At 42.1% G+C, this 26,147-nt stretch overlaps 1 protein-coding gene across 3 annotated transcripts in view; it reads right to left on the minus strand.

Moving 5' to 3' along the window:
• The window catches only part of LOC142143887 (glutamine-rich protein 2-like), a 46,103-nt gene that overhangs the window by 1,744 nt on the left and 18,212 nt on the right, over positions 1-26,147 (minus strand). For all 3 annotated transcript variants that reach the window (XM_075202135.1, XM_075202136.1, XM_075202137.1), the window contains 3 exons: positions 22,512-22,676; positions 19,699-19,820; positions 17,774-17,875 (listed from right to left, as the gene is read on the minus strand). In XM_075202135.1, the coding sequence (XP_075058236.1) occupies positions 17,774-17,875; positions 19,699-19,820; positions 22,512-22,676 (389 nt within the window). The remainder of the gene's footprint in view (positions 1-17,773; positions 17,876-19,698; positions 19,821-22,511; positions 22,677-26,147) is intronic.

Here is a 26,147-nt window from a genome sequence, read left to right on the forward strand (position 1 = left end):
GTCAGATATTGCTAACTTGAAAGTAGTAACTGTGATTACCAGTGTGCCTTATTAGACAATGTGTATGCTATATGTTAAATGCTATTGTGCTGTATGCTGATCAGACGCATTATTTTGTCATACTATTGAGCTGAAGGGGTCAGTGGCGCGGTGTCTTACTGAAACTATCCTTACCGCATTCTCAATAAACCCGAGTTGTTTGACCAATCCTTGTCCCTTTCATTGAAGTATTTATCTCCTGGCCACCGGATATCCGAACAGAAAATAACCTGACTCGTGTCTGGAGGACAAGGTAAGGGAAGGATTCCCATCAGTACTCGACCACCACAAATGTCCACCTTGCTTCCTCAACAGAAAAGAGCAGTGTGAGTGGGAGTGAACATAATAGGAACAGTATGGGGTAGGTCCAAGGAAAGACAGCATGTGGTGTTCTTGTGGGAGAAAGTAGAGGTGTGAAGGATAATAAGAGCTACCAAGTGGTCTAGTGATTTTGTGCAGAGTTTGGACAAGAACGTTACCTAGATCTTGCTGAAGTTGAAGTTGGTGTCTGTTTTGCATTTAAACAGTGCTCTCTCCTCCCAGGGTGCGTATTACACTGTTTCTTTATTGGCTCTAAGCTGTTTCCACTACCAAATCAGTTGTACGTTGACATCTAAATGACTATTATGTTTAGAGATGCTCACTGACCCCCGTGAACTGTTTTTGGTTTTGGATCTGGATTAGCTTTGTGTTTTGGTTTTGGCAAAACCACCCTCGTGTGTTTTGGTTTTGGATTTATTAGAAAAAAAACTAAAATATGCTAAAATCACATAATTTTGCTCTTTTTTTCCCCTACATTATTATTAACCTGAATAACACTAATTTCAAGTCATTTGCAGTCAATTTAGACCACCTCACAATATTATTTTCGTACACTTTCGGGACAAATACTGCAGCGACCTTGCTGGATGGTAAGCGACAGAGCAATGACACAAACACACGGCAGTTCCTTCCACATCTGGGACACAGTGGCACACAGCCGTGGCAGAAAAGATAAATGGGGGTCCGCCCTCCCTCCCACCCTCTGATTTTGGATTTTTAAAAGGAATTGAAAAACTTGCGAGATCCGACGACGTCACAATGGCATTTTGCCTCGTTTTCAATTTGAGGGCGCGCGGATCCCCTAAGTTCGGGTGTGTTGGGTTTTGGAGGAACAGAGCCTGAGCATCTCTAAAGTAGACCCCGACCCCTATTAGTTGTAAATGATTGGCTGATTAATTATCAGATTCTGATTTTTATGAAGATCAGAAGTGGATAAAGATATTCATATATTACTTTTTATAAATTACCTCAATACACATAGCTATTGATTTTTTCGGTGAATATGTCATGGTATAAACAAATACCCTAAAAGTCACAGGAGTTCCGTGCCCATATTAACGTACAAGGCCTCAGGGCGCAGAACCCATAACCTCACAAATTACAATGATGTGGGCATCACTTAAATGCACCTAAACTTACCAGTTACACAGATTGATACAGGTGATACAGATAAGCACATATGGGACATTATTATATGTAATATATATACTATATATGGATATATACATCATTTTTACAATATACTATTTTTTATTTTTCACTAATATATATCTAATATATAAATGTCTAGTGGCGTGTGTTAGTCTGTCTGTGTGTGTGTGGAAAAAATAAAACCAAGCTGCAGTGCCACCTGCTGGGCAGAGTTATACACTGACCTACTAAATTCTTAGTGTGTGTGGAAAAAAAAATTCAGAAAGGGCTGAAATTTGGTATACTAAGATGTTTTTAATTTGTTAATTTAATTTGTTAATTGTTAAAAGTGTTTATAAAGATTTAAAAAAATATATATATATATTTCTTGAAGGAGAAGTGACAGTTGGGAGTGGTTGGTGGTTGCCGGGGGTGACAGTGGGGAGTGGTTGGTGGTTGCCGGAGGTGACAGTGGGGAGTGGTTGGTGGTTGCCGGGGGTGACAGAGCGAGAGGAGTGTGATACTCAGGACCGCTGAGAGAGATCCCTGTGTCTGGATAGACATCTGGATAGATGTGGCGATGAAAATGAAGGATGAGGTGATGGAGAAGAATGATGAGGTGGTGACATGTGGACAAAACCACGTTAAAAAAGGGCGCTTGCATCGGGAAGTAACGCTTTTCCCCTGAGGAGGCCTGGGCTAGGCCCAAATGCATGACAAGAACCTTTTTAACAGCTTAAGTAGCTTGATTTGACTAGAATGCATGAGTATCATGCACGGGTTAACTTGTATGTATATATATATATATATATATATATATATATATATATATATATATATATATATATATGTGTGTGTGTATATGTGTGTGTGTGTGTGTGTATATATATATACCTATATATATATATATATATATATATATATATATATATATATATATATATATATATAGTATATATGTATATATATCGTACTTACCAACTTTATAAAAATGTTTTCCGGGAGGCTGCGGGGGGAGGTGAGGGGGACGGGGCGCCGTAAATCGTGTCATTTTGTCCCCGCTCCCGTGACGTAATGACGCAAATCGCGGCATTTTACAGCGGGGGCGGAGCCAAACGCCGCAATATCCGGAGAATAGCGGCGTTTGAACCAAATTCTGCCCACTTCGCTAGGAAGTGGGCAGATCAGCGAGATTGCCACACTCTCCTGGGAGTCCGGGAGACTCACGCAAAATGCGGGAGTCTCCCGGACATTCCGGGAGAGTTGGCAAGTATGGTGTAAATGCGTATACAGAGCTATATATAGCTATATGTTTACATAAATACACATACATATCTTCTAACTCTACAGGGATACACCCAGAGTTGAACTCTCCAACACAGTTTGTGTTAATATACATACAACAGAGTAATCCTCACAATAGGAAGGAAGAATCTCAACAGTAAGACCATCTATGTGAAGGAATTAGATATCTGTATATATTTACATATTTTTACTATTTGTACAGATATATGTAAGATAAAACTGATGTAAGGTGCTCCTCCCTACAGAACCATGTCTATGGTGCTCCTCCCTACAGAACCATGTCTATGGTGCTCTTCCCTACAGAACCATGTCTATGGTGCTCCTCCCTACAGAACCATGTCTATGGTGCTCCTCCCTACAGAACCATGTCTATGGTGCTCTTCCCTACAGAACCATGTCTATGGTGCTCCTCCCTACAGAACCATGTCTATGGTGCTCCTCCCTACAGAACCATGTCTATGGTGCTCCTCCCTACAGAACCATGTCTATGGTGCTCCTCCCTACAGAACCATGTCTATGGTGCTCCTCCCTACAGAACCATGTCTATGGTGCTCCTCCCTACAGAACCATGTCTATGGTGCTCCTCCCTACAGAACCATGTCTATGGTGCTCCTCCCTACAGAACCATGTCTATGGTGCTCCTCCCTACAGAACCATGTCTATGGTGCTCTTCCCTACAGAACCATGTCTATGGTGCTCCTCCCTACAGAACCATGTCTATGGCAGACGTGTTTTTTCCTTTCTTTAGCAGTGTCTGAGGTAAAACTGCTCAGGACGTTCAACTGTCACTTCTCCTGCACTGGCTCCAATGGAACATACCAAAGTGTGAAGGGGGAGCAGTCCTATATGAACATGACATGCTCCTCCTCAGATTTTAACCACTATGTGTGTAATAATACTTGTATCTGTCAAGTAAAAATTATGTGTTATTATTTAAAAGAAAAACAGACAGGCCATAAACACACCACAAAGATATTACATAGACAGTTTTCTCTCTATTACAACGAGGAGCCTCATGAACTATTTATTCCCCCAGTGAGGTACTTGCTCTCTGCCCTCACTCCCGCAATGTTTGCTCTCTCACTTTTCTGGCCGGTGAGATCCAAGTTCCCCCCTCTGCCTCAGTGGGGGACTTAGTACCTCCCTGTAATGGCCGCTCACCGATCAGGGCACATCGCTTTATGCCTGAGGCAGTGCAGACCTGTCAGGAGAAATCAGTGACTGCCTCATCAATGCGCGGCTGTCACTGCCTCTAACGTACTGTTTCCCAACTCCAGTCCTCAGGGACCCCTAACACTGCAGGTTTTCCAGGTACCACCTGTGGATCTTTCAAAATGTGTCAGTTAGTAATTTCAAAATGTGTCAGCCAGCAAAGAGATATGGAAAACATGCACTGTTAGGGGTCCACGAGGACTGGAGTTGGGAATGACTGCTCTAACTGAAGAAATCTTCCAGCGTAACTGAATTGAACAGAGTGGTGCTCCATTTAGTTCTTTGGGTGCAGCTTACAGCACTTACCTCGTCCTAAACAATAAACAATAATAAGAATAAATAAGAAAATTTGATCTAACTAACAGCAAGTACTGCAGAGCAGTACTGAAAACAGCCCCACTCCTTGGACACTTAAATAACACTGAGGAGCTTCAGGGGTTGCAGAGGGAAGGAGCTTCTGTCAACAGTTACATTAACTGTTTAACTATTTAACTGCCAACTCCATGCGCCCTAATACAATCCCATGGTAGCAGTGTCCCCCAGATTGGATGAAAGAGAAAAAAAAGATTGTGGAGCTAAATGCCCCTCTGAATACAACAAATTTTATGTATCCATCTTGTTCTAGCACAGCTTTCATAATTGGAGCTACCATCTTGGTTACTATGGTCACAGTACATTTGTGCAAATTGTCCCTTGTCATTAAATAAGACTCTGGGCCCGAGTCATAAAGGCACGTATCTGACGACTTTGAGTGCATCGTACACAAAATCAGTCTGCGCATGCCCAGAACCGGCCCATACGCCAGAAAGCACAGCCCTGTCCTCTCCGGCGTCATAAGCAAAGGACACTTATTACAGCCTACGATTTTGGGGAGTGACCGGGGCTGGGAAAGGGCGTTTAGCCCTGGTCAATTTACAGTATGGTGTTCCACTCTTGAGTGCACGCAGTCACGTCCAATCAAGCTCTGGGTGTCTCAAAATTACTTGTCTTTCTGCTATATGTCTTGCACCAGCTATAGGGCTAGTCTATGTCCTGAGACCTGGTGATATCAGTATCATATGCATGCTACAATATGTGTCTGCAGTCAGGAGCAACTGTAAAAATGTCCGTTATGTACAGTAGACATTAAGGATAGCCTAATAAATGTTTTTCCAAGGGAAAAAATATAAAAAAAATTTATTTAAAAAAAAAAATCCATGTATAGTCATAAATGATTATATTATTGACAGGTAACATTAATTGCTCAATAATTTTTTTTTGGGTGTCATTTTGAGATTTTATATTCCACATAGGTGTTGTATCCTGCAGTGTCTGGTCCAGTAGAGCAGCGTAAATCTACACCCATAGTTAACACCACACATTATTTTAGGACCATTTCTTGTTGTCTTTGGGAGTACACAGTTCCCGATTTACATACGGTTTATAACAAATGCACTATACGCTCAGTATGCATGCTTTAATGACTCAGGCCCTCTGTGTTTATTTGTCTCTACATGTAATTAAACCAGGGAACTTCTAAATAAAGCAACTACTTATATGCATGTAGGTTAGATGTGCCAATCCTACTCTTGCTTGAGCCAGTTTATAATATTTGAAGTGTAAGAAAGTTTTGGCTAGACCTCAAGGATAAAATGAGACCCATAGGCATACACCCATTTTCGGTTCTTAGACATGTTCCTATTATAACTGTAACTTTAGGGCACCCCTTTAAATTAATTTTTAATTTTTCTCTGAAAATAATGCATTTGGAGCCTCATGTATGTCTTATATAAATAATGTAAAGGAACACATGAGCTTATTATTTGCTGTGTTATGGTGTTACAGTTTGATGTTTGTATTGCATTGCTCCATGTGCACCTAAAAAAACACTTTTGGTTATAAAACGCACGTGGATGGTTTAAATATCATTCCACTAAGAGCATTGCCCAATGGCCAATGTCGACACCTCTGAGAAACTACAAACATTAAGGACATATTACTAAGCTAAAACAAAGTTGTGTCATTAAGCCCCACCCCCCGCTATTCAATATCTATAGTGATGTAATGACGTTGCCACGCCCCCTCCTACCCTCTGTCACATGATCTATACTACGCTCTCTCAGAGTAGAGATTTAAAAAGTAGGCAAGTATGACTTAACAATCACAAATATACATGTAAAATATCAATCAGTCGCCTATTTCTGGTTTCATGTATGAACCTGGAAAATCCTGAAATCACCTTCAAGGTTAACAACGTTAACCAAAATCATGTAACACAAACTAGTAGGACAGTGGGGCGTCCTCTGCTAGTGCCCCTGCTGATCAATCGCTACTCACCCTCCATGTTCCCGGTATATTGTCCAGGCCTCTGAGACAGGGTGTGAAGTCATAGCTGAATAGACAGGGATTGCTCTATGGTTTCATTAGTTGATGGAGGGAAATATGACTAGAAATATTTTAAGAGAATGGAGTCCTTTAATTTTACAGGTTATTTGGGATTTTTCCAGATTGATATTTATCTCTTCTATAATACAATTAGGTAGATTCACTTAATTTAGAAATCTGAACATTGTGTGATTGACAAACATGAAGTTAAATTTACAGGGAGAGCTACTTGCTAATTTTTCTGCAAAGTCTTACATTGTTCTGTAAAGAGCTCCATCTCCACCATTTATTTATGTTATATTTTCTGCCGATCTCTCCATTTCAGTACTTTACACTCTAACAGTCTCTCTACTCCCTTCAGTGTATGCTTCCTTCTCTGTCAGTCAATGGCAGGCACCCTATTTTCCACTTAACCAAGCTCTATTACATTATGTCTCCCCACATCTCCCATACCAGGCGTAAACGCAGGATTTATAGAGATGGGTTTCCACACCACACCACCAGTGGGCGTGACCAGCATGCATGGGGGTATGGCTATAATATTAGACAGTGCTTGGCTGCTCTCCATCTCTTCCTATCCCCATAATATACATGGGTAATGCTGCATGCAGTACTGTTAGGTAGACACAGCTCTCCCTTTTCAAGCAGAGCCGTGTGAAGCGGGGGCAGGGTCCAGCCACCTCAATTATACAGTGCTCCAGGTTTGGACTTGGAGGGGGTTTCCAGGCACTAGGACCCCCCCCCCCCCCTCGGTTTGTCTATGCATACTCACACTCCTTGCCTGGAAGAGTACTCTGCAATGTATTTGAACTTTCTCCATGTCCTGTCGCATATGGTCATGGATTCTATGCAGCTGCTTTAAGCTCCAATCTATTTAAGCTGCCACGAATCGTGCTAGCTCCAACTCTGGCTTTAGGCTGCCAGAGTAATGAATGACTGTTATCATCTTATTGAAGGAATTTCAATGATTTGAAATCGCTATTTGCAATGTAAAATTATGTAACTCCTTAAAAGTGAACACACACAAAAAAAGTCAGTGAGAACATACTACAACATATACTCCCCTCCCCCCCTCATATTTACTATAGGTGGGGACATCTGCTTCAGGAATGATGTATGAGCACTGGACAGAAGGAGGGATCTGATGCATGGGTATAATATAATATTACAAGTGGTAGAACGGTCTTGCTTAAAAATCTGGAATAAATACTGTTCTGACAAAATCACAATAAAATTCCAAAAGCGTTTAATCATCTAAATAAATCTTGTAAAAAAACATTCTGAAAAAAATGATCAAATATACAGGAGGGGCTTTAAAACAGCAATAGAACATTTGCTGCAGGAAGAGAGTTCTCTAACTCAGATCCTGATGCAAAGAAAACATGTTACTGCTAACGCTGAAAAAATAGTTTATTGTAAAAATTATTTATATATATGTAACCCCCTGTCACTGTGTGTAGGATGGGGTGCAAATGTTACACAGTGCACCTCCCTCTCAAGCCCTGACTAGCTGAGGGGCATGGGTGTAAATGACCAGGGGATGCAGGTGTTTCTTTGTAAGTAGTGGGACACAGGGAACATCATTTTGTGGTGCAGTGCAATAAGATTTATAGTAATTTGGGCACCAGAACATCTCTATCACAAACTGAACTCTTTATTTACACTCCTCTTCTTCCAGCACAATAATCATAATTGTTGCAGCTATAAATAAATATATACAGCTCCTTACTCTCTCCATCACAGTTCTTAATGAGCAATATGAATGTGGTTGCAAGTATCTCTCCTTACTCCTCCTGCACACATTTTACACTGCTGGTGTTGTCACAGTACATACCTGGTTCTTCTGGTCACAGTAGTTCCACAACTACTCACAATTCAGTCTCTGTCTGTTTCCAGTATACACATGCAGGAATCACAGTGTAGCTTTCAGCTTTGTAAGCAGGGGTAAAATCTATTGGGCTATAACACTCTTCACTGGTGTTCTCTATGCCCCTCTCTGGGTTTCCCACAACTCCACAACTGCCTCTCTTTGTTACAACCCTCTCTCCAGGGGTCTCTGCTCCTACATCCCTGAATGTATGAATGCTGCCACTTGCAGCAATCCCCCCTTCTCTCCAGGGGTCTCTGCTCTTACATCCCTTAGTGTATACATGCTGCCACTTGCAGCAATCTTCCCTTCTCTCCATGGGTCTCTGCTCTTACCTCCCTTAGTGTATACATGCTGACACTTGCAACAATCCCCCCTTCGCTCCAGTGGTCTCTACTCTTACCTCCCTCAGTGTATGCATGCTGACACTTGCAGCAATCCCCCCTTCTCTCCAAGGGTCTCTGCTCTTACCTCCCTTAGTGTATGTATGCTGACACTTCCAGAAATCCCCCCTTCTCTCCAGGGTTCTCTGTTCTTGGGACTCCCTCCCCATTCAGGGCACACATTCCTTGCCCTGGCGCAGTCACTCCCCAGCTTCTTATTTCTCCACCCTTCTCTCTTTCTCTCTGTCTGTCTGTCCTGCCTATCTCTGTCCCACCTATTTTCTCCTCCTTCTCTTTTCTCCCAATTTTACAGCCCTTCCCTCTTCTCAGTCACTAGCAGATAGGTGGGTTGCTATGGTGACAACCCAGGTCAAAGTCATGGTTCCTTAAAATGCCACTAGGTGGCGTTAAAAAACAAATACATATATATATATATATATATATATATATATATTAGGGATGAGCGCACTCGGATTTATGAAATCCGAGCCCACCCGAACGTTGCGGATCCGAGTCGGATCCGAGACAGATCCGGGTATTGGCGCCAAATTCAAATGTGAAACTGAGGCTCTGACTCATAATCCCGTTGTCGGATCTCGCGATACTCGGATCCTATAAATTCCCCGCTAGTCGCCGCCATCTTCACTCGGGCATTGATCAGGGTAGAGGGAGGGTGTGTTAGGTGGTCCTCTGTCCTGGTAGATCTCGTGCTGTGCTGTTTAGTTCTGTGCTGTGCTGTTTAGTTCTGTGCTGTGCTCTGCAGTATCAGTCCAGTGTTGCTGTGCTCTGTCCTTCTGAGGTCAGTGGTGCTGCTGGGTCCTGTGCTGTGTCCTGTTCAGTCCAGTGGTGCTGTGTCCTGTGCTCTGTGCTTCTAAGGGCATAGTTATTTCCCCAATATTCCCCTGTGTTTAAAAAAATAAAAAAAAGTTTTTTAAAAAAATATCAAAAACTACTTTAATTTTTTTTAATTACCACAAAATTTGCACAACCAATCCTGCAGTATAAGCCCATTGGTACTGCAATATTACCAAGTTCACACATTCTGCAGTATCAGTCCAGTGGTGCTGTGTCCTGTGCTGTGTCCTGTGCTCTGTCCTGCTGAGTTCCATAGTGCTGCTGGGTCCTGTGCCGTGTCCTGTTCAGTCCAGTGGTGCTGTGTCCTGTGCTCTGTGCTTCTAAGGGCATAGTTATTTCCCCATTATTCCCAAGTTTTTAAAAAATAAAAAAAAGTAAAAAAAAATAAAAAAATTAAAAAAAAAATAAAATATAATAATTATAACCAAATTTGCAAAACCAATCCAGCAGTATAAGTCCATTGGTACTGCAATATTACAAAGTTCACACATTCTGCAGTATCAGTCCAGTGGTGCTGTGTCCTGTGCTCTGTCCTGCTGAGTTCCGTAGTGCTGCTGGGTCCTGTGCCGTGTCCTGTTCAGTCCAGTGGTGCTGTGTCCTGTGCTCTGTGCTTCTAAGGGCATAGTTATTTCCCCATTATTCCCAAGTTTTTAAAAAATAAAAAAAAGTAAAAAAAAATAAAAAATTAAAAAAAAAAAAAAAATATAATAATTATAACCAAATTTGCAAAACCAATCCAGCAGTATAAGTCCATTGGTACTGCAATATTACCAAGTTCACACATTCTGCAGTATCTTGTGCTACATATAATGGAGACCAAAAATTTGGAGGATAAAGTAGGGAAAGATCAAGACCCACTTCCTCCTAATGCTGAAGCTGCTGCCACTAGTCATGACATAGACGATGAAATGCCATCAACGTCGTCTTCCAAGCCCGATGCCCAATCTCGTAGTACCGGGCATGTAAAATCCAAAAAGCCCAAGTTAAGAAAAAGTAGCAAAAAGAGAAACTTAAAATCATCTGAGGAGAAACGTAAAGTTGCCAATATGCCATTTACGACACGGAGTGACAAGGAACGGCTTAGGCCCTGGCCCGTGTTCATGACTAGTGGTTCAGCTTCACCCACAGATCTTAGCCCTCCTCCTCCTCCCCCCCCCCTACAAAAAATTGAAGAGAGTTATGCTGTCAGCAACAAAACAGCAAACAACTCTGCCTTCTAAAGAGAAATTATCACAAATCCACAAGGCGAGTCCAAGGATGTTGGTGGTTGTCAAGCCTGACCTTCCCATCACTGTACGGGAAGAGGTGGCTCGGGAGGAGGCTATTGATGATGTAGCTGGCGCTGTGGAGGAACTTGATGATGAGGATGGTGATGTGGTTATTGTAAATGAGGCACCAGGGGGGGAAACAGCTGATGTCCATGGGATGAAAAAGCCCATCGTCATGCCTGGTCAGAAGACCAAAAAATGCACCTCTTCGGTGTGGAGTTATTTTTATCCAAATCCAGACAACCAATGTATGGCCATATGTAGCTTATGTAAAGCTCAAATAAGCAGGGGTAAGGATCTTGCCCACCTAGGAACATCCTCCCTTATACGTCACCTGAATAACCTTCATAGTTCAGTGGTTAGTTCAGGAACTGGGGCTAGGACCCTCATCGGTACAGGGACACCTAAATCCCGTGGTCCAGTTGGATACACACCAGCAACACCCTCCTCGTCAACTTCCTCCACAATCTCCATCAGATTCAGTCCTGCAGCCCAAGTCAGCAGCCAGACTGAGTCCTCCTCAATACGGGATTCATCCGAGGAATCCTGCAGCGGTACGCCTACTACTGCCACTGCTGCTGTTGCTGCTGTTAGTCGGTCATCTTCCCAGAGGGGAAGTCGTAAGACCGCTAAGTCTTTCACAAAACAATTGACCGTCCAACAGTCGTTTGCCATGACCACAAAATACGATAGTAGTCACCCTATTGCAAAGCGTATAACTGCGGCTGTAACTGCAATGTTGGTGTTAGACGTGCGCCCGGTGTCCGCCATCAGTGGAGTGGGATTTAGAGGGTTGATGGAGGTATTGTGTCCCCGGTACCAAATCCCGTCGAGATTCCACTTCACTAGGCAGGCGATACCAAAAATGTACAGAGAAGTACGATCAAGTGTCCTCAGTGCTCTTAAAAATGCGGTTGTACCCACTGTCCACTTAACCACGGACATGTGGACAAGTGGTTCTGGGCAAACGAAGGACTATATGACTGTGACAGCCCACTGGGTAGATGCATCCCCTTCCGCAGCAACAGCAACAGCTGCATCAGTAGCAGCATCTACAAAATGGCTGCTCATGCAAAGGCAGGCAACATTGTGTATTACAGGCTTTAATAAGAGGCACAGCGCTGACAACATATTAGAGAAAATGAGGGAAATTATCTCCCAGTGGCTTACCCCACTTAGACTCTCATGGGGATTTGTGGTGTCAGACAATGCCAGTAACATTGTGCGGGCATTAAATATGGGCAATTTCCAGCACGTCCCATGTTTTGCCCACACCATTAATTTGGTGGTGCAGCATTACCTCAAGAGTGACAGGGGTGTGCAGGAGATGCTTGCGGTGGCGCGCAAAATTGCTGGACACTTTCGGCATTCAGCCAGTGCCTACCGCAGACTAGAGGCACATCAAAAAAGCATGAACCTGCCCTGCCATCACCTCAAACAAGAGGTTGTGACGCGCTGGAACTCCACCCTCTATATGCTGCAGAGGATGGAGGAGCAGCAAAAGGCCATTCAGGCCTACACAGCCACCTACGACATAGGCAAAGGAGTGGGGATGCGCCTCAGTCAAGCGCAGTGGAGACTGATTTCCGTGTTGTGCAAGGTTCTGCAGCCATTTGAACTTGCCACACGAGAAGTCAGTTCCGACACTGCCAGCTTGAGTCAGGTCATTCCCCTGATCAGGCTGTTGCAGAAGCAGCTGGAGAAAGTGAGGGAGGAGCTGGTAAGCCATTGCGATTACACCAAGCATGTAGCTCTTGTGGATGTAGCCCTTCGTACGCTTTGCCAGGATCCGAGGGTGGTCACTCTTTTAAAGTCAGAGGAATACATTCTGGCCACCGTGCTCGATCCTCGGTTTAAAGCGTATGTTGTGTCTCTGTTTCCGGCGGACACAAGTCTACAGCGGTGCAAAGACCTGCTGGTCAGGAGATTGTCCTCTGAAGAGGACCGTGACATGCCAACAGCTCCACCCTCATTTTCTTCCACATCTATGGCTGCGAGGAAAAAGCTCAGTTTTCCCAAAAGAGGCACTGGCAGGGATGCTGATAACATCTGGTCCGGACTGAAGGACCTGCCAACCATTGCAGACATGTCTACTCTCGCTGCATTGGATGCTGTCACAATAGAAAAAATTGTGGATGATTACTTTGCTGACACCATCCAAGTAGACATGTCAGACAGTCCATATTGTTACTGGCAGGAAAAAAAGGCAGTTTGGAAGCCCCTGTACAAACTGGCTCTATTTTACCTGAGTTGTCCCCCCTCCAGTGTGTACTCGGAAAGAGTTTTTAGTGCAGCGGGGAACCTGGTCAGTGAGCGGCGAAGGAGGTTGCTTCCTCACAACGTTGAAAAAATGATGTTTATAAAAATGAATAATCAATTCCTCAATGAAGTACAGCACTGCCCTCCAGATAGTACAGAGGGACCTGTGGTTGTGGAGTCCAGCGGGGACGAATTGATAATGTGTGATGAGGAGGAAGTACACACTGTAGGGGGAGAGGAATCAGAGGTTGAGGATGAGGACGACATCTTGCCTCAGTAGAGCCTGTTTAGTCTGTACAGGGAGAGATGAATAGCTTTTTTGGTGTGGGGGCCCAAACAAACCAATCATTTCAGCCAAAGTTGTTTGGTAGGCCCTGTCGCTGAAATGATTGGTTTGTTAAAGTGTGCATGTCCTATTTCAACAACATAAGGGTGGGTGTGAGGGCCCAAGGACAATTCCATCTTGGACCTTTTTTTTTTGCATTATATGACCAATCAACAGTCGTTTGCCATGTTCAAAAAGTAAAACCAAATTTAAAAAAATTCAAGAAATTAAACCAAAAGTAAAATGCCGTGTCATAATTTAAAACAAGAGGTATTGACGTGCTCTAAAACTACTGTATTGTTGTTTATATTTTATAAACACTACACTTGAAAGCTTGAGTCTTTCAATAAAAAAGTAACTGTCCATTGCACGAATATTTGCAACAGGGACAATTTTAGGGTTAAAGTCAACTAATAACACTTCGACGCTGTCTGTCTTTATAAACACTACACTTGGAAGTTGGAGGAGGTATTGTGGCCCCGGCACCAAATTTACTACCGGGGCCACTCCACTGTGCAGTCCATATTTAGGTGTATCAGATATTAAACAACGGTGACAGTTGATGCCCAATTTTTTAATTATATTGTGGCCTCGGTACCAAATTGTGTACCGGGGCCACCCCACTACGCAGTCCAGATACTTGTTTGGTGGAATTCAGACCAGTTGAGGGTTTTATTATTATATTGTGGGGACCACTCTATCTATACCACACTACAACTCTATACCACTCTATTTAATACTTTAATTCAATTTAATACTTTAATTCTATTTCATACTTTAATTCTATTTAATACTTTAATTCTATTTCATACTTTAATTCTATTTCATACTTTAATTCTATTACTAATTACCATAAAGAGGAACTGCCGCTTCTATTTAATACTTTAATTCTATTAGTAGTTACCATAAAGAGGAACAAAATAAACCAATTTTACCAAAAGTATAATATGACTTAGACTTACAAACACTACACTTGAAAGATGGTGCCTTTAAATGAAAAAGTCAGTCTTCATTGCACGACTATGTGCAACAGGGACAGTTTTTTGGTTTACAAAGTCAACCAATAACACTTCGACCCTGTCTGTCTTTAACATACTTGATGGGATCTCAATGACGAATTGTCTGTACCATGTTTGGAGGAGGTATTGTGGCCCCGGTATCAAATTGGGTACCGGGGCCACCCCACTACGCAGTCCAGATACTTGTTTGGTGGAATTCTGACACGTGGAGGGTGTATTTATTTTATTGTGGCCCCGGTATCAAATTGGGTACCGGGGCCACCCCACTACGCAGTCCATACCCTTTTTTGGTGGAATTCTGACCCGGGGAGGGTTTTTTAATTATATTGTGGCCTCGGTACCAAATTGTGTACCGGGGCCACCACACTACGCAGTCAAGATAGATAGATGCGTATCATAGATAAAGTACATTCAGTGGTGTGGGGCAAATTGAAAAATATTCAAAATGCACTGATATTATCAAAAACAAGAGGTTGTCACACGCTAAAACTCCAACATGTATATGATGGAAAGGATGGAGGAGCAGCCGTATGTGTAGTGTAATGCAGACCTGTTGAAGGTTTTTTATATATTTTATTGTGGTGCCCAGTGCCCACTCCTCTAGGCAGTCCAGGTACATTTATTGGTGCGATTCATAAAAGTTCAGGGTTTTTAATATATTGTGGTGACCCACTCCTCTACGCAGTCCAGGTACATTTATTGGTGCGAATCAAACAAGTTGATGGTTTTCTTTTCTTATTATATATATTGTGGTGACCCACTCCTCTACGCAGTCCAGGTACATTTATTGGTGCGATTCATAAAAGTTCAGGGTTTTTAATATATTGTGGTGACCCACTCCTCTACGCAGTCCAGGTACATTTATTGGTGCGATTCATAAAAGTTGATGGTTTTCTTTTCTTATTATATATATTGTGGTGACCCACTCCTCTACGCAGTCCAGGTACATTTATTGGTGCGATTCATAAAAGTTCAGGGTTTTTAATATATTGTGGTGACCCACTCCTCTACGCAGTCCAGGTACATTTATTGGTGCGATTCATAAAAGTTCAGGGTTTTTAATATATTGTGGTGACCCACTCCTCTACGCAGTCCAGGTACATTTATTGGTGCGATTCATAAAAGTTCAGGGTTTTTAATATATTGTGGTGACCCACTCCTCTACGCAGTCCAGGTACATTTATTGGTGCGAATCAAACAAGTTGATGGTTTTCTTATTATATATATTGTGGTGACCCACTCCTCTACGCAGTCCAGGTACATTTATTGGTGCGATTCATAAAAGTTCAGGGTTTTTAATATATTGTGGTGACCCACTCCTCTACGCAGTCCAGGTACATTTATTGGTGCGATTCATAAAAGTTCAGGGTTTTTAATATATTGTGGTGACCCACTCCTCTACGCAGTCCAGGTACATTTATTGGTGCGATTCATAAAAGTTCAGGGTTTTTAATATATTGTGGTGACCCACTCCTCTACGCAGTCCAGGTACATTTATTGGTGCGATTCATAAAAGTTCAGGGTTTTTAATATATTGTGGTGACCCACTCCTCTACGCAGTTCAGGTACATTTATTGGTGCGAATCAAACAAGTTGATGGTTTTCTTATTATATATATTGTGGTGACCCACTCCTCTACGCAGTCCAGGTACATTTATTGGTGCGATTCATAAAAGTTCAGGGTTTTTAATATATTGTGGTGACCCACTCCTCTACGCAGTCCAGGTACATTTATTGGTGCGAATCAAACAAGTTGATGGTTTTCTTATTATATATATTGTGGTGACCCACTCCTCTACGCAGTCCAGGTACATTTATTGGTGCGATTCATAAAAGTTCAGGGTTTTTAATATATTGTGGTGACCCACTCCTCTACGCAGTCCAGGTACATTTATTGGTGCGAATCAAACAAGTTGATGGTTTTCTTATTATATATATTGTGGTGACCCACTCCTCTACGCAGTCCAGGTACATTTATTGGTGCGATTCATAAAAGTTCAGGGTTTTTAATATATTGTGGTGACCCACTCCTCTACGCAGTCCAGGTACATTTATTGGTGCGATTCATAAAAGTTCAGGGTTTTTAATATATTGTGGTGACCCACTCCTCTACGCAGTCCAGGTACATTTATTGGTGCGATTCATAAAAGTTCAGGGTTTTTAATATATTGTGGTGACCCACTCCTCTACGCAGTCCAGGTACATTTATTGGTGCGAATCAAACAAGTTGATGGTTTTCTTATTATATATATTGTGGTGACCCACTCCTCTACGCAGTCCAGGTACATTTATTGGTGCGATTCATAAAAGTTCAGGGTTTTTAATATATATTGTGGTGACCCACTCCTCTAGGCAGTCCAGGTACATTTATTGGTGCGAATCATAAAAGTTCAGGGTTTTTAATATATATTGTGGTGACCCACTCCTCTACGCAGTCCAGGTACATTTATTGGTGCGAATCATAAAAGTTCAGGGTTTTTAATATATATTGTGGTGACCCACTCCTCTACGCAGTCCAGAAAGATACCTTGTTGCAACGTTTTGGACTAATAACTATATTGTGAGGTGTTCAGAATACACTGTAAATTAGTGGAAATGCTTGTTATTGAATGTTATTGAGGTTAATAATAGCCTAGGAGTGAAAATAAGCCCAAAAACTTGATTTTTAAACTTTTTATGTTTTTTTCAAAAAAAATCCGAATCCAAAACCTTAAATCCGAACCGAGACCTTTCGTCAAGTGTTTTGCGAGACAAATCCGAACCTCAAAAATAACGAAAATCCGGATCCAAAACACAAAACACGAGACCTCAAAAGTCGCCGGTGCACATCCCTAATATATATATATATATATATATATATATATATGTATGTATGTATATATCCATATACAGTATACATATCATATATAATAATGTCCCATGTGTGTTTATCTGTATCAATCTGCATAACTGGTGAGTTTAGGTGCATTTAAGTAACATCCACATCATTGTAGATTATGAGGTTATGGGTTCTACTCCCTGAGGCCTTGTACGTTAATATGGGCACGGAACTCCTGTGGCTTTTACAGTATTTCTTTATACCATGAAACATTCACCGAAAAAATCAATAGCTATGTGTATGGAGGTAATTTATAAAAAATAAAATATACACCTTATCCACTTCCGATCTTCATTAAAATCAGAATCTGATAATTAATTAGCCAATCATTTACAACTAATAGTATGGGTTGGGGGTTACTTACAAACAGCAAAATTTTATGGATCATGTGCAGTGGCGGAACAACCACTGGTGCGGCTGGTGCTGTGCACCGGGCCCCATCGATATAGTGGCCCCGGTTCCCTCCTCCCCGCATCTCTGCACTGGGACCCACAGCTTGCTGGATCCGCCTCTGATCATGTGACATGTGACCCTTCCCTCTACTAACCTGCAGTCATGTTGCTGGACTTGTTCAAGGTCATATACTGTGTATGGCCGGTTGGAACGATGTGATGGTAGTCGAGGAAGCTTTGGGATGGTTAGTATCTGCCTGTTCACAAAAATGAGAGGAACAAGGGAATAAACATGTTAATCAGCATTGGTCACAGGCAGAACACATGTTATGTTAAATAATTTAAATGTCTAAAAAAAAAAAAAATACTTAAGGCCCTGGCACCGCCATTTTCACCGGGTGGTCACAAGATGTGCAATTAAATCTTGCAATCAACTGCCTCGGGGTGAATGATGTATAGGTTAAAATATTGCTATAGCCCCACTGCTTTCAATTAACTAATGAGCTTAAAATGATAGTGTATGATTGTATGATTATCATCCACAGGCTGATCCACATTACATTGCTTTTAGACATATACATCTAAACTTTTTCCCTACATCAAGTGATATCATGTTGAAAATGACCTTTTATGAAAACAATACATGTTATAAAAAATGTCTTCCATATTTCATGGAAATTTGAATACTAAAGGGGGAATTCAATTGTAAAAATATCCCCGCAAGGTGACTCCAGAACAGTCGCGAGACACCTTGTGCAGATTTTTTTTACACAAATAACGCTAATATTTACTATAGTAACTTCTGAGGAACATTGCGGCCAACTATTGTGCCCCTAGGTGTCAGACTTTGGAATATCTGCAATATGGTGGCTCTAATGTTAACAAAAACAATTAGAATTGGTTCTGGATACAAATAATACTTAAGTAGCAAAGAATGGATCCAGAGGGGAATCGATAAACATTGTAGTGGAAAAATTGTTGAACATCAAATTGTAGAATAAAAAAGCTAAACAAAATATCTTAAAAAAAACAAATTCTGTTTACCAAGAATTACCACAATTTAACTATAGATGACATATCACAAATTAATTAAAAAGGAATCTCAGGAGATTTGCTCAATACTACCTGTAACTTAGTGCTGAGAGTAGAGGACCAGGTGGTTATAGTTGTAGGTTCCAAGATCAGTTTATTACAAATTAAACTTTTCAAAGAAACCAAAATAAACCAGTAACCATGTGCTATCCACAGACTGTACAGATTAACTATTAAATGTGCAATTAGGTCCAAGATTTGTGCTGAAACATAGCAATCAATCAGCAATTACTTGTCACCAGTTAGACAATGAATGCAAGGGTCTGACAGGTTGCTGTAGTTCAGTGAAAACTGAACATTACATTGCAACTAATTGGAAAGTATGTAAATAAATCCTGTGTGTCAAATGAATTCATAGACAGTGTGCACTAACAGCCTCTGCTGGTCGTGTAATAATCATATATTACACACTGTATGCTATACATCAGCCCACTTCTTTATGGGGCCTGGGCATTTTAGGGAGAACTTCCCTTATATTGATCGGAATGTTGCCACAACTGTAATTATAAGTTGTTGCCTGCTAGATCCCTACAGATTTTTATTGTGTAACTGTCATATAACAGGCTGGGGGTTATGTAAATGCTGAGTATAGTACGTCATCTAGTTAGTAATTACTTTTAATTTCTTCTGCCATTACAACGACCTATGGTGCAGAGTGAGGACAGAAGTAAATACAATTAATTAATATGTGACATAACTAGCTCAGTGACCATCTAGCCCTGCCTTCCCAGTTTTATAAGTAGGGGCGTGATGAGCTGCGGTAAGTGCCCCTTCCGCAGGATCCCCACTGAGCATCATTACAGTGGAGTGGGGGCTTCTTCTGAGCATGCATGGTCCTGTGCATGTGCCCAGATCGCTTAGACTGGACTGGCGTATCATCAAAAAAGGCCTCTGCGAGGAGCGGGGGTGTCATTGCCGGGCCCGATATTCGCAGCACCCCCTGCAAATTCAGGATTATCCTTAGCTGTCTACACACAGCAATACTTACTTGCGGATACCTGCAGCCTCATCGTAATCATACCAGGGAGGGCACTCCTTGAGCATCTGGTAGATTTTTTTCCACTGTTTTTCTAAATTATTCTTAATAGGGTCAAGCGCCATGCGGTCCAACTGTAAAGTGGAATAATATAGTCAATAGGCACATGTCTGTATCCAGGTATCCTTGTGTATGTTATATAGGCAGGTTCAGCGTCGGACTGGCCCACCGGGATACCGGAAAAATCACCGGTAGGCCCCGCTGCATTACGGCCACACCCCCTTTTCCAAGTGGGCGGAGCCCATCCAGCTTACCTGGGTTGTCCTCACCAGGGGTCCGCTGCCTTCCCTGGCGTCTCCGCTGCTGCAGATCACTGGCTGTCACTGACAGCCAGTCATCTTTCCTGTCCGGGGAGGAGAAGGAGGAGGAGCCAGGGGCGGCGGGCGGGTTGTCTGGATCTTCAGAGGAAGCGACGTGAGTTACAGCATGAATCTGTTCGCAGAGAGAAGAGGAGGCAGCGCAGGAAAGGTGATTGCCCTACTGATATGTGTGGGCGCAGTATGACACAGTGAGCAGTATGACACAGTGGAAACCTCTGCTATTAATATATGAGTATGGGTATGATTAAATGTATAGTATATCTTTGAGCATTTCAGGTATCATACTCCTGAGGCATAATCAGCATATAGGTAGGAGCTGTGAAATCACAATTAAAAGAGAAACAGCCCGCTTAGTAATTGAGACAAGCTGGTTGATTTACCTTGGCATATTCTCATCAGTAACTGCAAGAGCCGATACTGATAGCGACATTTGATTAAGGTGTCGCAATTATACTGTTCGAGCTCCCGTATCATGAGGAAGGGAGAGAAGAAATAGTAGGACCTATATTTGACAATTGTATCACCAAGGCAATTTTTCTTAGCCTACACCTATTATCTAAGAAATAAATACCTGAAATGCTCAAAGATATACTATACATTTAATCATACCCATATATATTAATAGAGAGGACGGCGCATACTAGCAAATATTGCTAGTCTTAACAGTTTCAATAAACCTTTGTTTGGTTCACATTTCCTTTTACACTTTTTAATATTTCATTGCTCTATATGATGTTACTATTATAATTTTAATGTATATTAATAAACTTCAAATATGTTTTATATTTAATACATCCTATGATTGCCCCAATTAAGACACATTGGCTCTTTGTTAATTTGAATTTTTGGTATCATGTGTGGGAGCACCACCTCTAGGACCATTGGTTTTCCGAGAATACAAAACATATGGATATAAGGGATTAATAACCAATACCTAGAGTTGGCAGGATATTCCTGGTGCGATTTACTAGTGTCTTGTGTACAGTGGATTTTAACCACTTTATTCTTTTTGTGCTGTCACTAATACATATATATATATATATATATATATATATATATATATATATATATATATATGTGTGTGTGTCTGGTCTCGCCTCTATGGTGATTGACCACACCCCCTCTGGTGGGCCCCTACCATTGCAGTCCCCCGGTGGGCCCCTCATTCCCCAGTCCGACACTGGGCAGGTTAATGTACAACATCCTGAATATGCAAGTAGAAAAATGAAATAAAGCTTCAGATATGAATATGACATGAATTGCAGGAATTCTGTTTTCTGTTATTTCATCAGATCTTTATTCCCAGACAGAAATGACAGGGGACTGCCCCAAATGTCCTAATTACCAACCATATTTTATCATGGCTGTAACTCTAAACGTCAGTCACAAACATAATCCTTTCGGTGCCAAGACGGTATATCAGTTTACATAGTACATACAGTATTAGCACTATGATAGACATTGACATACACTCTTCTATACTGATAAACTTATACCTTTCTCTCTACCTTCCCTTGGTGTTTGATTCAGAGACATTAAAATATAATAGTCACTACTCTCAATCCCACAATTTAGCAAGGCACGTTCTACAATAAAGATGTGAACAAGGACAGACCTTCTCTTCTTAACCCCCTGAAAACACCACAATGGCTGCTGTCAGTACTTCAAGAGAACACCAATGTGCTGGTTACACTTTACCAACTCTATGAGCAACTCATCACAAGTTCTACAGTCAAACAACCAGGAGCAAATACTCCCACTAGATAACTGACATCTTGAGAGGTGTGGAAACTGAAGTGGAAATAGCTACGAGGGATTTTCAGGAGGACAGAGTGGGTCATTCCAACATAACAAAAAATGAGATTAAATCAAATTAAATAAACATTCGATTTGCTAACATTTTGTTAATGGTATTTAATAAATGTTAGAAAGCTAAGTGGTACATACTCATTTAATTTCCAAAGACTGTGTCTGCATTTGTTGCAAGGAAGGTTTACTTTTTTAAAGCTGATCATTTTATTTGTTATTTATACTGGATGAAATTCTCAATATTGTGTAAGAATAAATTTCCAAAAAGGAATTATTGTAATGAAATTGGTATCATTTACTCCAGTATATGTCCAGCATTTACTTATGCAAAACAAACCACTTCCAGTTTGCCCCAGTGTTAGAAAAGCAGCAAAGATTCCACTGTGAATTAACATTACACATACACAGGCTAACTGATCATATCTAAAATACCCTTGGAAATAATATATACATTATTACACTACTAAATCAATAATTCAAATCTCATTGTTGGGATAATCCCTGTCTGTCATCACAACCAGTCACTTTTAAATGTGCTATAATCTTAGAAAAACTACTTACAATTTGCTTTAGTGTCCAACTCCTAACAAGATGAGCAATTCCCAAGCTACTATACATACACATAGATGTACTCACTTTCTTCTGCATTTCATAGTTTATTTTTTGCAGAACTTTCTGCCAGTCCTGCTCCTGGCCAATCTCTCTGCCTAACATGTCCTTGAGTATAGTATTCAATTGGTCTGTGGTGGCATCAAACTCCTCCCGGCTCACTTTACCGTCTAGTGCACACTTGTCTGCTTTCTGACCAACCAGAGAGAAGATGGGAAGAATGAGGAATGCAAAATCAAAATTAAATGGTGGGAAGCATTAGACACATTTAAAAGAGGAAAGGGGAAAAAGAGAAATAAGTACTACTTTCTGAATCAAGCTTATGCAGTATATAACTCATGTATTTTACTGTAGGTCCTTGGGTTTATACAGAAGCAAAATGAGGACGCTTTCACTTGAAAAACATTATGGAATAGCAATGTAGGGAATTTTAGAAACATAAAAATGCATAAGCAAAGATAACTGCAAAAAGAGGATTTTTATACTTACGATAAATCCGTTTTTTTTATTCCATCTGGGGGACACTGCTACCTTGGGTTGTGGAGGGGAGCTTGGGAAGTTGGCACTTAGCTAGTTAACTTTGTTAAATGTATGTATGCTGACAGACCCCTCTCCTCTACCAACCCCTGTAGCCTCAGTTTAATTATAAAGCTACAAGAAAAATAGGTAAATCAACCAAGAACATACAGCAGAATAGCAGAAGGGAGGGATCGCAGTGTCCCCCACATGGAATCATAGAAATGGATTTATCATAATTATAAAAATCCTCTTTTCTCTATCATCCTATCTGGGGGACACTGCTACCATGGGGACGTTCTAAAGCAGCCCCCCTAAGGGTGGGACCGCTCTGAAAAGCTGGCGCGTAGAGCACTATGGCCAAAATTGGCGTCCGAAGACGCAACAACATTAAATTGGTAGAATTTTGTAAAAGTATGGACCGAAGACCAGGTGGCTGCTCTGTAAAGTTGGTCCGCTGAGGCCCCATTTCTAGCTGCCCAAGACGCTCCCACTGACCTGGTGGAATGCGCAGTTGGTCTTCCTGGCACAGGTCGGTTAGCCCTTATATATACCTGCCTAATAGTTGCAGTAATTCATCTTGCAATGGATTGTTTTGCTACTGGCCAATCTCTTTTATGAATATCAAAAAGGATAAATAAAGAATCTGAGCGACAAATTTGTGAGGTCCTCTTAACATAATTTTCGAAGCACCCTGACCACATTTAAACTCTTCATCGAATACTAGTTGGAATAGATGCTCCCCCTGAAACACTGGAACCACAATCTCTTGGTTCATGTGAAAGGCCGATACCACCTTCGGTATGAACGACGGAATAGTCTGTAGAACCGCTCTGTCCTCGTGAAAAACCAAATATGGTTCTCAACAAGAAAGAGCTCCTAACTCTGACACTCTACGAGCCAAAGCAATCGCCAAAAGAAATACTACTTTCCACATTAGGAAGCTTAAATCAGCTGAATGTAAAGGTTCAAAAGGAGGACCCTTAAGCATATCGAGCACCAGGTTAAGATCCCATGGTGCCGTAAGCGGAGCATAAGGAGGCTGGATATGCAAGACTCCTTGCAGGAAAGTCTTAATATCTGACATATCCGCCAATCTGAGATGAAAGAAAACTGAAAGAGCTGAAACCTGCACTTTTAAGGACCCCAATCGAAGACCCGCATCAAGGCCATCCTGAAGGAAGGCCAGAAACCGGGAAAGACGAAAAGACGAAGTATAAAAGAGCCCATTCTCACACCATTTAATATAAGGGCACCAGATGCGGTGGTAAATACGAGCCGAAACTGGCTCACGAGCTCACAACAGTGTGTTCTCAACTCTAGGAGAGAAACCTCTAGACCTCCAAAGGCTGGCTTCAACAGACATGCCGTTAAAGTCAGCCAAGGCAAGTCCTGATATCGGAAAGGGCCTTGGAGAAGAAGGTCGTTTCGCAGTGGTAGATGCACTCCTTGACCTACCGCCATCGAGATTATGTCTGCATAACACACTCGACGCGGCCAGTATTACTGGTAGTCCCCCTTGTCTCACTCGTCTGAGAACGTGGTGAATCATAGGTATCGGGGGAAACAGATGTCCCAACCGGAAGTCCCATGGCATTGTCATGACATCGACGGCTACTTCCAGGGGGTCTCTTGCCCTTGCACAGAATCTTGGGACCTTCCTGTTGCGCCTGGATGCCATGAGGTCCAGGTCCAGAAGACCCCATCTCCGAATCAGAGACTGGAAGACCTCCGGATGGAGTGACCACTCCCCCGGCATAATCGCATGACGGCTTAGATAATTCGCTTCCCAGTTCTGGATACCTGGGACGAACACTGCTGAGACTGTGGGAACATTTTGTTCCGCCTAGTCGAAGATCTGTGCTGCCATTTCCATTGCTCCTGCACTTCTGGTTCCCGCCTGTCTGTTGACATAAGCCACTGCCGTGGCATTGTCGGATTGAATCCTGACTGGAAAGCCCCAAAGTAAGGTCTGGGCACCTCGAAGAGCTAACAGCATGGCCTTCAATTCCAGAATGTTGATAGACAGGGAGGACTCCTGAGTCGACCACAGACCCTGAAGCCGAAGATGAATAACCACGGCCCCCATCCCTTTAAGCTGGCATCTGTGGTCACTATGATCCAGGACCACGGAGCAAAGGATCTGCCCACTGCCAGATGATCCTGAACCAGCCACCACTAAAGAGATATCCTTGCTGTGAAAGACAAACGGGTTTTCTGGCGTTCCAAACTGCAAGTGGGAGCTTGACCATTTTGTTAAGAGATCCCACTGGAAGCAGCGGGAGTGTACACGACCGAAGGGAATCGTCTCGAAGAGTGCCACCATCTTTTTTAAGAGACGCATGCATAAATGAATTGTTGGACTGGGAGTGGCCAAGACCTGCTAAGCTACTTCTCGTAACGACCTGGCCTTCTCCTTTGGCAGGAACACCTTTTGTTCCCCGGTGTCCATGATAAGCCCCAGGAAGGTCATCCACTGGCAGGGGATCAACTGAGATTTCTTTAGGTTTATTAACCATCCATGGTTCTCAAGAAACCTGATGGTTAGAGTCAGGTGTTGTTGTAACAAAACCCCTGGTGCGGCTTTGATGAGGAGGTCATCTAAATGCGGGACTATTTTTACTCCTCTGGAACAAAGACATGCCGCCATCACGGACATTATCTTTGTGAAAACTCTTGGAGCTGTGGAAAGGCAGAAGGAGAGAGCTTGAAAATGATAGTGGGTTACCCCCACCGTAAATCTTAGACGCTTACTTCATGTCCAAATAGGGACATGAAGTAAGGGTCCTTTATATTTATTGACGCTAAAAACTCGTTTTCCTCTAGACCGTTGATTACTGATCTGAGGGACTCCATGCGAAATGTGTCCACCTTTAGGTGCACATTTAGCATTTTTAAATTTAAAATGGGTCGGAAAGATCCATCCTGCTTCGAGAAGAAAAACAGGTTTGAATAAAAGCCTTGTCTTTTCTGGCTGTCTGGTACTTGCAAATGACTCCTGCAGAGAGAAGAGAAGCGACACAGACTTCTCCTTTCTGAATCGTGGGGTAACAGGGTGGCAAAGAAGCGACGTAGGGCTGGACCTAAAAGGTCTATCATGTAGCCTCTCGTTATAATCCCGCAAATCCAAAGGTCTTGGGAGGTTGC

This window comes from Mixophyes fleayi, chromosome 3 (genome assembly GCF_038048845.1).
Source record: "Mixophyes fleayi isolate aMixFle1 chromosome 3, aMixFle1.hap1, whole genome shotgun sequence".
Classification (NCBI taxonomy): domain Eukaryota; kingdom Metazoa; phylum Chordata; class Amphibia; order Anura; family Limnodynastidae; genus Mixophyes; species Mixophyes fleayi.